This window comes from Poecilia latipinna, unplaced genomic scaffold (assembly GCF_001443285.1).
Source record: "Poecilia latipinna isolate Pla-1442-1.1 unplaced genomic scaffold, P_latipinna-1.0 Scaffold729, whole genome shotgun sequence".
NCBI classification, from domain to species: Eukaryota; Metazoa; Chordata; class Actinopteri; order Cyprinodontiformes; family Poeciliidae; genus Poecilia; species Poecilia latipinna.
This window is the reverse complement of record NW_015113345.1, coordinates 30661-43594: the sequence shown is the minus strand read 5'-3', so window position 1 is coordinate 43594 and position 12934 is coordinate 30661. Positions and strand designations below refer to the sequence as shown.

The 12934-nt window shown below is 41.4% G+C and overlaps 1 protein-coding gene across 1 annotated transcript in view; it reads right to left on the bottom strand.

The window, feature by feature from the left end:
• The window catches only part of LOC106955356 (low-density lipoprotein receptor-related protein 1-like), a gene marked incomplete at its 5' end in the record, with an annotated part of 79134 nt that overhangs the window by 41003 nt on the left and 25197 nt on the right, over positions 1 to 12934 (bottom strand). The window contains 14 exons of the mRNA XM_015045483.1: positions 393 to 560; positions 663 to 743; positions 855 to 971; positions 1484 to 1609; positions 2557 to 2697; positions 3228 to 3350; positions 3460 to 3649; positions 4292 to 4514; positions 4754 to 4934; positions 5077 to 5313; positions 5404 to 5547; positions 6456 to 6645; positions 7818 to 8040; positions 8318 to 8480. Of these exons, the coding sequence (XP_014900969.1) occupies positions 393 to 560; positions 663 to 743; positions 855 to 971; positions 1484 to 1609; positions 2557 to 2697; positions 3228 to 3350; positions 3460 to 3649; positions 4292 to 4514; positions 4754 to 4934; positions 5077 to 5313; positions 5404 to 5547; positions 6456 to 6645; positions 7818 to 8040; positions 8318 to 8480 (2307 nt within the window). The remainder of the gene's footprint in view (positions 1 to 392; positions 561 to 662; positions 744 to 854; positions 972 to 1483; positions 1610 to 2556; positions 2698 to 3227; positions 3351 to 3459; positions 3650 to 4291; positions 4515 to 4753; positions 4935 to 5076; positions 5314 to 5403; positions 5548 to 6455; positions 6646 to 7817; positions 8041 to 8317; positions 8481 to 12934) is intronic.

Genomic DNA, 12934 nt, shown 5'->3' with positions numbered 1-12934 from the left:
TGCGCAGCCACCAAGCTGTAAACACGCAAGTCCTATCTCTGCAGTAGTCATAACATCTGTGAAGTCTGCAGGGGACCGTGAAAGAGTTTAACTGTTGTTTAACCACGAAGGTTTATTATATCCTGAACAGAGCAACAGGACGGTCCTTTTGGTGAATAGTAAGCAGAAGACGGCAAGCTGGGAGAAGCATGACAAACGCAGGAAAGAGCAAAAGGAGGACAAAGATCTCATCTCTGAAGCACAAAGCAGTGAGTAAACAGAGCGCTGCGAGATTAGAGCTTTAATCGGCTGTGGGCCAAACATCCCGTTTATCAGCAAACACTTTTAAGGAGTGGAGACGACAAAAAGATAAAGCTTTTTCCAGGGCGTGTTAGACCAGTGCGACTCCTTACCCCGGATGGTGCAGTTGGCGTGAGTCTCGTCACTGTAGTCTCCACAGTCGTTGTCGCCATCACAGGTCCAGTACTCTGGGATGCAGCGGCCGCTGTTGCATTTAAACTGCACACTGGAGCAAGAGTGGCTGCAGCCGGCTTCATCGCTGTTGTCCCCACAGTCATTGTCTGCAGAAAAATCAGGCACAGAGGAGGTTATTTTTTGGTTTTTTATTGCTCGTAGTGCCGTTTTTAAGCTTTATATGGGAGTTGAAGGACAAAGCTCGTCACCGTTATCACAGCGCCAGTTGATATTTATGCAGCGGCCGTTAGCGCAGGTAAACTGGGTGAGAGGGAAGCACGTGGGATAGGCTGTGAGGAAGAGACAGAGAAGACATCCAGTGTTATTATAAAACGTTAAACGGTGGAGGAAAACAAAAAAAAAGAAAAAAAAAAAGAAGAAAAGTTACAACCAGAACTCACCACAGGAATCTGGCTCATCTGAACGATCCCCACAGTCATCGTCCAGGTCACATGTCCAGGAGATGGGGATGCAGCGCGAACTGGCACAGAGGAACTGGTTTGGTGGGCAAGTGCGAGCTGGCAAGAAAAAAATAAATAAAAAAATTATCACAGACTCTCTTTTACTGTTCTGTCAATGACGGTCTTCTGGACAACTTTAAAGACTTAAATCTTCCCCACTTATGCAATATTCCAAACAAGTTTGTTATTAGACACAAGCCATAATCACAAAAATGAACAGAAGTGAACACTTGAAATATATCACAATAAATCTATAAAGAAGAAACAACTTCACCTTTTGAACTTTTTAATAATACTCTAATTAACTGAGATGTACTCACATGTACCGTATATATGTAAATCTGGCTCACCAACATGAGTAGGGTGGGATTTGTTATAATTTATGCTGATAGAATATTGTCATAAATAATATTTAAAGCAACATTTTATTTTATTTTTTATTTTTTGCAGAAAAAGATGGGACATGTATTTTTTTTAAGGGTAAAACTTTTAATCCAGTTAAAAATTTCATACAAAATACAAATTTAAAAATGTATTCAACTATATATGTATGCGCGTCTTGTAAGTACCAGAGCAGGTGGTGTTGGATTCGTCCTCATCGTTGCCGCAGTCGTTGTCGCCATCGCAAAGCCACCGCAGCGGGATGCAGCGGTTGTTCTGGCATTTGAATCTGTCTGCAGGGCAAGTGTGCTGGTCTGGAGGAAGAAATACACAAGAGAAAACTTTCAATTCTCTCTGAGCACCGTAATTTATTTTGAGCCATATAGCATTAATCATTGGTTATATATACTGCTTAGTCCATTAAGTACTAAAAATTGCATTAATTTACAGTAGAAAGGCTTTATTTAAAGAATCTGCGAAAGGAAAGAAGGGAAGATATATTTTTTTTAAAGAAAATAAGGATGCTTTGAAGGAATCACACAAAGGAGGGAGAAGAGACAAGGAAGGACAGACAAAGAGGAAAAAAGTATGCAGAGAAGAAGGAGATATGTGACACAGGAGAGGAAACATTTAAGAAGGAACAGAAGGAAAGGAAGCGAGAAAAAGAGCAAGAAATCAAAGTAATTAGGCATAACAAGCCAAAATGAGTAAAGGATGGATGATAAGTAAAGAACAAGGAAGAAAACATGCAAATAAAGCACACAAGGAAAGGGATAAAAAGAGAGAGGATGACAAGAAAGGAAGGTATGAATGAAACAAGGAAAGAAAGGCGGTGTGATGCCAGCAAGAATAAAAGCAAGAAAGAAATTACAAAAAAAAGGAAGGACAGAACATTCAGACAATGGAAAGGGAATAAAATCTGGAAATGCAATTTCCAAACCAAACCCTTTTCTTTTTCCTAACTTCTCCAGACCTGAAATCAAATCAAACATTTTTTCCCCCACACTTTCCCAGACTGAACCCTGTTCTTAAACAGATAGCAAGGAAAAGATCCAGGATAATTATGAGCTCTTTCTTGTTGGACTCAAAAGTTGGCGCCTTAAAAAAAAAAAAAACACGTCACCCTGCATGGAAAGAGACAAATCCTGGAAACTTTGTTACGTGCTCTGTCAGTTTGTGTTAGCCGGAGCCATTAAACGTAATTCTGTTTATCCCTGTGTTGCTTTGTATCCATGACAATGATGCGGTGCCACGCGCTTACGGCAGAGGTCAGGGGCCTCGTCGCTGTTGTCCAGACAATCGTTGTCCCCGTCGCATTTCCAGCGCTCTTGGATGCAGCGGTTGTTCTTGCAGGCGAACTCTCCCGGCTGGCACTGGGGCGGGGGAACGTAGGAGGGGTTGGCTGGAGATGAGATCGGGGTGGAAGCGGGACACAGATAATTCACAAACATGTGAAGTGAGCACTAAAGCAAAACAAAGACTTTTTTATCTCTGAAATTTGAGACCGGTTTTAAACATTTTACAGATATTATCCCTTGTGTGCGTTTCTTTAAAGCCAAGTGTGTACCAACTAGTTTTTTGTTTTTGTGTGTGTGTGTGTGTGTGTGTGTGTGTGTGTGTGTGTTGGAAAAACCATTCCTCTTGCATGTTATGTAGTTAAAGTGTCGTTATCCTTAATTACATCACAAAAAAAGTGATTGATACGCATTAATTTGATCTTTGAGACACTTTGTATAGGAAGTACATGTGTCTGACTGTGGTGAGTGCGTGTAATATTTCCAGAAAAATACTTGGAAAAGTCAAACTTGCAAAACCAAAAAAAAAAAAGGCAGCCAGGAATTCCTAACCTCAACTCCCGCTGATTAATAAATTTTCCACCGCAAGTAAGCCAGCCCTAAGAAAAATTCATTGTCCAGGGAAGCAGCTAAGTACCTTTGCAGGTGACGTTGTCGACGTCAAGGATCTGATCGTCGGCGCAGCTGCAGGACCTGCCGTGAGGAATGGCGAGGCACAGACTGCTGCAGCCGCCGTTGTTTATTCTACATTTATTGGTGCCTGCATGGAAAGAAAAACAAAACAAACAAACAAACAAAAAAACAGGGGGAAGAAATTGTCACCGCGTCATTTAAACACGCTCAAATTAAAGTTTGGAAGCGCGACGTACCCTGCTGTAGGTGAGCGTCGTACACTCTGATCTCAAATATAGGAGGCCTCTCGTTGCGAAGCAAAGTGACGGTTTTGGTTTCCTGGTCCAGCTTGTAGATGCTCCCGCCGCGGTACTCGTTCCAGAACAGAAACTTTCCATGGTGGCACAGGCCGAATGCATGGTTAAGCTCCTCACCCTCATAGACGACCTGTTAAATCAGAGAGGCAAATCACTTCTTCACATCAAGAGAAAAACGAGCACGGGCCGCCAACTTTATGAAGTACGTTTGCACTAGTAAAAGCGACTCGAAAATAAGTCAAAAAATAAGTCACAAAGCAGCCGGAGCCTCTCGAAGAGGCCGAAGAACAATTGCACAAGAGGAATTTAAAGGATTTCAAGAAAGGCTTGCTTCTCTCAAACAGAATATAAAGAGCGTTTCACTACATATCACCACCTTAATATTCATGTCGGCAATACCACAACCACAACAGAATGCCTGGAAGCAACATTTGTGTATTATTCATATGCAAATTTTGCATGCAAGGCAGTAAAAAGTGCAATATCCTGTTTGGCCACACTGGCTGTTTACTTTAGTGCCTGAGATCCTGATGATCAGGAAGAGTGACGGGGATATTTCCATAAACGGAAAGGAAGAAAAGAGTCTGGAACATTTGAAATACTTGTAATTGGTTGTCATCACAATACTCAGAAATTGCCCTATAGATGTTATAAGAGGTTTAAAAGTTTCCATGTTTCTAATTATTTTAGATAGCCATCATTTTTATTGTTTTTTTTACTGTTGATGATAACGCCACAGTAAACACGGCTTAGTGTGAGAACATTCCCAAACCTTTCTCTCTGTGGTGTTAAGGAAAACCATCTCGATTCTGTCATAGTAAGCGTCCACCCAGTACAGGATGCCCTGGGGAATGTCCAGACTCAGGCCGTTGGGCCACAACACCGTCTTGCTGGTCAGGAAGACTTGGTGATGTGAGCCGTCCATCCAAGCTTTCTTAATTTTCCCTCTGTTGCTTTCTGTGGGGTCCTCCTCCCAGTCAGTCCAGTACATCCACCTGGTGAGGAGGAAACACACTCCAAGTGAGACAGGAAGTGCTTCTTGCACAGCTTTGATACGTGACAATCTTTGATAGAGAGCTGCACAGAGATCAGGTGAACACAGGCTGCCTGCTACACACAAACACACAGATTAGTGTCTGCGTTGGGTCTGAGATTGTGAACCACATGCTGCTCATGCACCCACAAATAACATCTGCACCTTTTATGAGAACTAGGAAGCCCCTGATGGTCTTACCCGTGTTGTGGGTCCACGACAATAGCCCGCGGGTGGCTCATTTTTCCCTCAATGAGAGTCCTGCGAGTTTGCGAAGCCTTTTCCAACCTGGCAACACTGATCGTCTTCTTAGGTCCATCGTCGGTCCAGTAGAGATTTCCTCCTATCCAGTCGACTGCTATCCCCTCTACTGTGTGAATACCTGAGAGAAGCAAGACAAGTGATAGAATTAACTGAGCCATGCAAGGACAAACCCAAAGCATGGCATAGCAGAAGAATTTAAAAGTCACAAAAATAGAAATAGCTTCAGAATCCTCTGAGAAGGTAAAGTCGTGGAGCATTACCATCCTTTAGAATGGTGTCTCTCTCTGTGCCGTCAATCTTCTGCCGGCCAATGATGTAGCTAGTGGCGTCTGCAAAGTAGATGAATTCACTGGCGGCATGGAAGTCCAGAGCTCGGGGATTCATCAGGTTCTCGATGGGAATCATGTACTCATCAGGCACCTTGGCGTTCATGTCCATGCCCCGGATGATTCCAGGGCGACCCTTACCGTACACCAGGAACAACTCGTGCTCTGGTTCTGCAGAGGGAAAAGCCGTGATTAGGAGGAAACGAACGGCTCGTACAAACTGCATGCAATTTTCCAAAGAAAGATGAAAAGGATGCTCACTCTTGCAGGACTTGCCGTCACTGCCGAGGCTGAATCCAGAGCGGCAGCGGCAGGTGCGCGTCTTGTGGCTGTTGCTCAGCAGACAGATGTCGGAGCAGCTTCCAGGTTTTCCAAATTGATCCAGGGCACAAGCATGGCTGCGCACTGAGCAGGAACAAGAGAAACACTAAGCGCCGTGATAATGGTGCCTCCAAAATAATTAGCACCTCTGGTAAAACTGTGTTAAAAACATTAAAATAGTCATTTTAAGTCGCTGACATTGAAAAAAAAAATGTCAGTGACTTCCAATAAAGAATTTCTTTATTCTTTAATAAAGGATCTTTTAATTTATGCATATTTAAGTTCCACTAATACTTTTTTTCTATTTTCAAGTAAAATCCTCCGGAATTTACTTTTAAACATCCTGGTAATTTAAAAAAAAAACTATGATGCCAGGCACCTTAACACCAAGCAAAATATTTGACTAAAGTACTTTGTTTCAATTAAAGACCTGCCAGTATTTAGTTACATTTATAATTTTACATTTGAAATCCTAGAACAGAAACTACTTTAGTGGCATTAATGGTATGTGGTCAGCCTCATATTGGTAATACAAAGTCTTTCTGACTCCAAGACTTCGGACACTTGGGATAACTTTTTTTTTTTCTACCTTTTCATCATGTTTGCAAGATGAACATTAATTTTAAACCTGTCTGGTTATCAGTGTATAAAAGAAATGGGCCTTTGTCTCTAGTCACACTTATATTAAAAAGAAATAAAGTTGTGGGTTTCTAAATAAAAGGTAGCCTTTCTTAAACTGCATTACTGAGAGTAGCAATTATTATACCTCTACTAAATTTGTTAAAATGTTTCCAAATATGGAAATTTTTTTCCAGACCTGATGTACTCAAATTAAGGGCTAAATTGAAAAAAATAAAATAAAATCCTCAGTCTAAGACTTTGCTATGGCAATAAAAAGATACATCAGAAAACATTTTCACCAGCAGTGCCAAGACATTTTTCAGAGTCTGTGTTTTTTAAACAACACGACTTTTTTGCGATACGCGTCGCACCTTGGGGTTGGCGCCTCTGGTGGTACACGTGCAGCGCGGCTCCCCGATCCAAACGGGTCACCACCTGGAAGTCGGAACTGTTGAAGCGGTTCACCCGGATCACACTCGTCTTTGGGTTGAGGTTGCCCTCTTCTGAATTTGTTGCATAGAGGTAGTTCTCAAATACAGTCAGTCCATAGAGGTGCTCAATCTGTAAGGCAGAGGGACAGCAGAGTGAGCTTTGGAGGGTTTCTGCAACTTTCAATTAAACTCGAGACTAACTAAAACCCTCATAACTTAAATTTTAGAACTACACCAATTAGGAAAAAATAAAACCTAATTTACTTAACAGCTTATATTTAAATCACTTTATATCTTAAACAAGTTAAATATAACTTTGCCAACTCAAAATTTGAGTTTTTCAGCATGAGATCTCAAGTACTTACGCCAAGTTTCTAACACCTGCAGGATTTACTAACTTTTATAAACAGCTAACTACTAAAATGTATTCATTGAGAATACATTTGGCCCTTTTTGCAGGAGACAACATGAAGGTTTTGATTTTGATTTCCTGAACATGCATTAACCCAGTTTCAGGACCAGGTTTATAGAAAACCTGCAACTTCATTTCAACAGGGCTCGGTGGTTTCTTGCATCAAACACCTGAACTCCTCTGGAAGAGAAAATGTGAAGACGTTGAAAGCCGGGTCAGGTCATGTTACAGCTTCCAAAGCTTTGAGCGTATCAGGCGACATATTTCATTCTGTCATCCAAAATTGGAACGAATGGCCCCATCTTCTAGTCTACCGCGAAATAGAAACACAGCAAGCTGGTGTAGGAAGGCGCTCTGAATCGATGAGACCAAAACTAAACTTTGGGGCCAACTGATACAGGGCAACTGACTTATTATTTGTAAATAGTTTAAAAAGCCCTGCAATATGACTAATGTGGGCAATAAATACTTTTTTCGACATATTGGATGTTTGGGGTTCATATCATGAACCTCCATCTATGACAAAAACAAACACAACCAATGTTCCATCACTACTACAATCATGTTTTCAATGAGATTATTGCTTCTGGATAAGTTGGATTCAAGTGTCTCCAGAGTAAATAGCTTAGAGGGACATTAGCTGTAAAAACTGACACTCAAGGTGAAATATTAGAAAGAGAAATAAAAAGGGCTGAAAGGGCATAGATCCATCTGCAGGAGGTCACAGGAGAATAGTGTTGCTTCTAAAGTTGAAATGGTCGGCAAGCAAATGTTTCTGATGTGAAGGATATTCTGCATGTGGTGGTTCTGAGAACATCTGTGGCTGTGGTTCAGTATGTACATTTTTTACAGTGAACAGGTATCCACACCCTCTTCCCTATAAGCCTCACCAGCAGACCCTGAATGATGGTGTGTCGGTTCTTGCCCTCATAGTCCACCACTTCGATGTAGTCCAGGTAGGCGTCAGCCCAGTACACCAGCCGGTTCACCAGGTCCAGGGTGATGCCGTGGGGGAAGACGATCTTGCTGTCCACCAGCTTGGTGCGGTTCTGGCCGTCCATGTCGCATCGCTCCACCCTGGGCGTGGAGCCGTAGTCCGTGAAGAACAGTTTCCTGCATCAGAGGAGCAGCAGGTTGGCAGAGGTTGGGAAAAAAAAAGAGAAAAAAAAAAAAAGGAACTGAATCATGCAATCTGGTTAACCCCAGAAGCCTAAAGTCGGAAGCTGTGAAGTGATTCTGTCTGAAAAAAGTGCTTTGATTTCTGCCTGCCTGCTTGGTCAGCACCTCGTCTGATCATAAGACAGCATTTCCCTACCAAGCACTGCTTAAGCAGCACTTGGGATAAGAGGGCAACACAAGGTCAGGAGGACTGAGGCGTAAATATACACACCCCATGGCCGGGTCCAGAGCTATGCCCTTTGGGTTATGCAGCTCTTGGTCCAGCAGGGTCACACAAGTCTGGCCGTTCTTGTTGCACACAAACACGCGGTCATCCACGTCATCGACAAAGTAGAAATTTCCAGTCAGCCAGTCGATTGCCATCTGCTCCACATCTGATAAGTGAAGGGAGGGAAGAAGAGAGAGGAGGAATGCGCGTTAAGATTGTCATTTAAAAAAAACGGACTGTCATGTAAGCAGTCATAAATCTGGGAACAAATACCAGGAATGTCCTGTTGTTTATGACTCCTTACAACTTTCTAACACAAAAGAAAAGCAGCTAATTTATGTGTTTTCTCAGCATTCTTGTTTTTCCATCCCCAGCACGGGGAAGGAAATGAAAAATATAAAGTTACAGTTTGAGAGTGGGATGAAACTCGTGGAAGCAGGCTTGTGCAGTAACTCAGTGCTCTCCAAAAGAGTCAAAACTGGGATTTCGTTCACATATGGCAAGCATCACATGCTCATTTGGGAAAAGAACGCTCAGGTGATTTTTTTTTTTAAATAAATGGCACACAAAAAGAAAATCAAACTGCAAATGCTCCACCACCATCACTTTTGCACAGTCTTTGCAGATAGATACACATTTCACACAATGATCCATCAACATTAATAGGCTGACTTTACAGTCGTCATCATCGAAGCATGTTCGTTCGTAACCTCCATCAGATTTGATTTAAAATGCAAAGGCATCAAAGTAAAATTTGTTGGCCGATTTCTTTAAAGAACAAAAACAGAGGTAGTTTTTAGTTTCAATCCATTTAATAAATAGAAAAATCTTTTCTTTTTTTTTTAGTATCCGACCTGCAGAGCAGAGCTGACCAATTCTGATCTCTGAAAAATATTTAGATCATGGCAAATCATGAAAAAAGCTGAATCATTGTCATTCCAATTAAAGCACATTTTTAAGCCCTTAATTATTTGAATGGTTTGTGTCGCATACACCGGACCCCGAGGCATGAATTTGGGATGAGAGTAGATTACATAAAACAGTCCCGTTACGTTTTTTCTTTAATCTTCTCTGAATTCTTAGACTCATAAAATATACATGTTCTCTTCTGAATACATTTCCATTTTGGTTTTGTCTTTACTCCTCAGGTGGGAGCTGCATAAATAAGGCTTTTCGACATAGCAAAAATAATACTTTATGCTTTAAAGAATCAAACATGACAGCGATGCAATGGTGTTACCACAGTTCACAGAGGGGAACTTGAGATATATTGAATGGAGATTTGTTGCAAACTGTGGCTTTTTTAAGTAGGAAACAAACTGACCACCATTCATATTCAGACATGAACACACTCAAAGTTTTGCATTTTTTTGTAATTCAATTTTAAATCTGAAGCTCTTATAGATTATGTGATATCCTAATATACATAAAAACTGAATTTGTGACTCAATTTGTGTCATCACACGCATATTGAGTCATCATTACAATTTGTGTGTAACGACTCTCTGCAGCATACGAGTTTTGACCTGTTTAAATTGAGATGTTTGATGAATCTCACTGGATGATTACTGAAGCACAGATGAGCAAAGTATACGTTCATCAACTGAAACTTGCCGCGAGTCAGAAACCTTTTTTTTTTCTTTTTTTTTTCTTTTTTTTTTTTTTTTAGAAATGCCTGCGCTGGTACCGTGCAGCCTAAAGTTACGCAACAGAGCGCCGACACATCTGGGCTCAATTCTGAACCTCTCCACACCACTTACCAAACATACAAAGAGCTTCAAAATGCAAGTTCAACATGGGAGTTAAAGTATGCCTAAAGTTACAGTGTTGGGAGAGAAAACAGGAAAACCACAGAGAGTGAACTTCTTGGTGCCTTCAGTGTGCCTCTAAGATGGATTTACTAGCAGGGAACAGCAACGGCAGAAAGGAACAAATGGAAAAGCTCGTCTTAGAGGGAGGAGGGGACAGTGATACTCCAGTTATCTCCTCTTAAAACCCTGCTTCTTCACAAGGGGGCCAGCTGGACGCCCTGCTACGCGAGTCGGTAGATTCAGAGTGGAGAGAAAGTTGTGCAACCCAGCAGCTAACTACCTTGTGCAACAGCTCTGCAGACCCCCTTATCCAGAGAGAGCCAGCCAGTCTAAAGCCATGCAGATTCTGCTAAGTGGAAACTTTGCCGGGAAAATAAATGAGCCGCCCTTTCCCTCCAGCCACCCTACACTTACAACTCATTTTCTTATCCTGTCTGCAACACCTCCCGACTCCCTCTAATGTGAGTAAACATTGCACAGACTGAGCTGTTCTTATTGCCAACAGCGATCGCGCTTTATAAGGCAGCACAGGTATTTTGCTCACATGGCCTATTTGGTTTTTCATGGTTCGGTGCTAGCACCACAGTATGTCTACTTTAATGCCGTCTCCTTCCATTGCGTGTTACTGTTGTTGAGTGCATGTTGGAGCAAAGCAAGAAAACAAAGGAGGCTGGTTATCGTTTGCCCTCTGCGATCCCCTGTTTGCCAAGATGATCCAGTTACTCTGTGCAAAAACCTAATGACCTCTCAGCAGCCCTGCTTTGGAGCTCGACGAGTTATCGTTTTGCATAGTCAAGAGACATATTTAAGAGGAAATAATCCTAAACTGGCAAATATCCTCCTGAAGAAAAAAAAATGTACTGATGGATTGGAGAGGTCTGACAGCAGGAGTAGAAATAATGCTGCAAGAGTAGCAGAATAAAAATCATCCTAAAAACTTAGTTCCTCGTCTCAATATGTGAATAGACTTTATTTAACTATATTAACTACAGGATAATATTATAAATGGTTACCGACACCCCAAACAAAGAATCTCACAAATTACCGACACCCTCCCATAAGAATCTTACAAATACCTTACAAAAAATGTAATAAAATTGAGTGGAAGGAAAAGCCTTTCAAAGGTCTGCTGCTGCAAAAGTCAGAGCTTCATGAAACAAATCCTTTGTTTCAGATGAAAGTAAGTTGGTCTATTGTGTTTTATCAAGTCTACAATCTGTGCAGCCATCTACAAGGAAAGCAGTGAACTCCTCAGATCAAAAACCCCAAGGAGTGTCTATAAAGTGCCGTCAACACGAAGACGAGAGACAACATCGTGCATTTTTACCTCGACATGCAGACAAGGAAGCCACATGTCTGCGGACTAATTTACCAGCTTGATTTGTTTTGGATTTTTACTCCAAAACCGCAACGAAGGTCTGAACACGTGTCGCCTAAAAACTCTCGGTATTCCTAAAATACGCAATGCAGTGAAAGCAGAGTTCACAGCTGCGATCGCCCCCATCTGTCTCTTATCAAGTGGTGTGCAATGGGTGGAAAGGATGGGACGGTTAGCTCCTGCTCGTTTTTATCTTCCCGGTCAGAGGATCGCATGCAGACAGAGAAAAGCTGCATCTGGATCCCTCATCTGCTTATCTGCCCTGCTGTCTCATGCTTTCAGAAGCCATACAAGACAGAAAAAATGTTCCACTGCTCAAAGTCATGCTAGCAATAAAAACAAAGGGTCAAAGGTAATTGGGTTGAAATGAGTGTGTCTGAGTATTCGACTGGACACTGACAGGACACAACCTGAGATGGATTCAGGAATGTAGAGGCGGCTCAGGCTGACGTAACCCAAGAGGGGAATATAAGCGTCATCTTCATGACCACTCATGTTCTCACACACAGCCGCCAAGAGACGGCAAATCACTACCTTCTCCTTCTCCCTTTCATCTTATCGGGTCTTTAACTTTGCTGAAGTCTTTCACAGCCCCTCCACTCGTCACATCAACTTTAGCAACAGTGCAGCAGCAGGCAAACGAGACCCAATTTTTTTTTTTTTTGCTCATACGTGACCCATATCTGACTTTTTCCAAGAATATTCTGATCTTTTCACCTCCACAAAATAATCTGATCTGAGCCACTTCCATGTGAGGTACTAATTTGGATATGCATCGAGTTGCTTTCAAAGCAAAAATTATTATTACTATGAACTTATGAAAGAAGTCTGTGTCGCTGAATCGTATCGCATCCCAATTCCATCGTTCCTGCAGGTTCTGAGTACACATCCAAATAGACTTCTCTACAAAAGCCGCAGTCAATGCTCCACAAAAAGACATTGGTATTATTTGTGCTTTCTTTTTATTAGCATAAGTGTGAATGACTGATTTGTGTCACGTAAAGAGCTAGATTCAGAGATAAATAAGTACAGGACATTTACCATTTAAAGAGAAAAAACACTTTATGTCCAGTGTTAAGGCTGGGATTCGAAAATAAATGGATGGATTGATGATCACATAAAAAAAAAACACAGTCACATTTTTTACTTAATTCACTTTTTTTAATTTCCCATTCTTATTCAGCCCTGGAAAACACCTTGTGGGTGTTTAAGAAGTTATGTTCAGGTTGAGTCTCCAGACATCCAGGTTTGTTACAGGAGTGGATGGCAAACTAAAAAAAAAAAAAAAAAAAAAAATGTACGGTGAAGAAGACAGCAACAAAAATCTTTTTGGACAACTTAATAAATATGGTTTCTATAATCTAGTTTCAAATCTCAAGCTTATTTCTGCTTTATTAAAACTGACTGATTACAGTTAGCGGCTGTAACTAC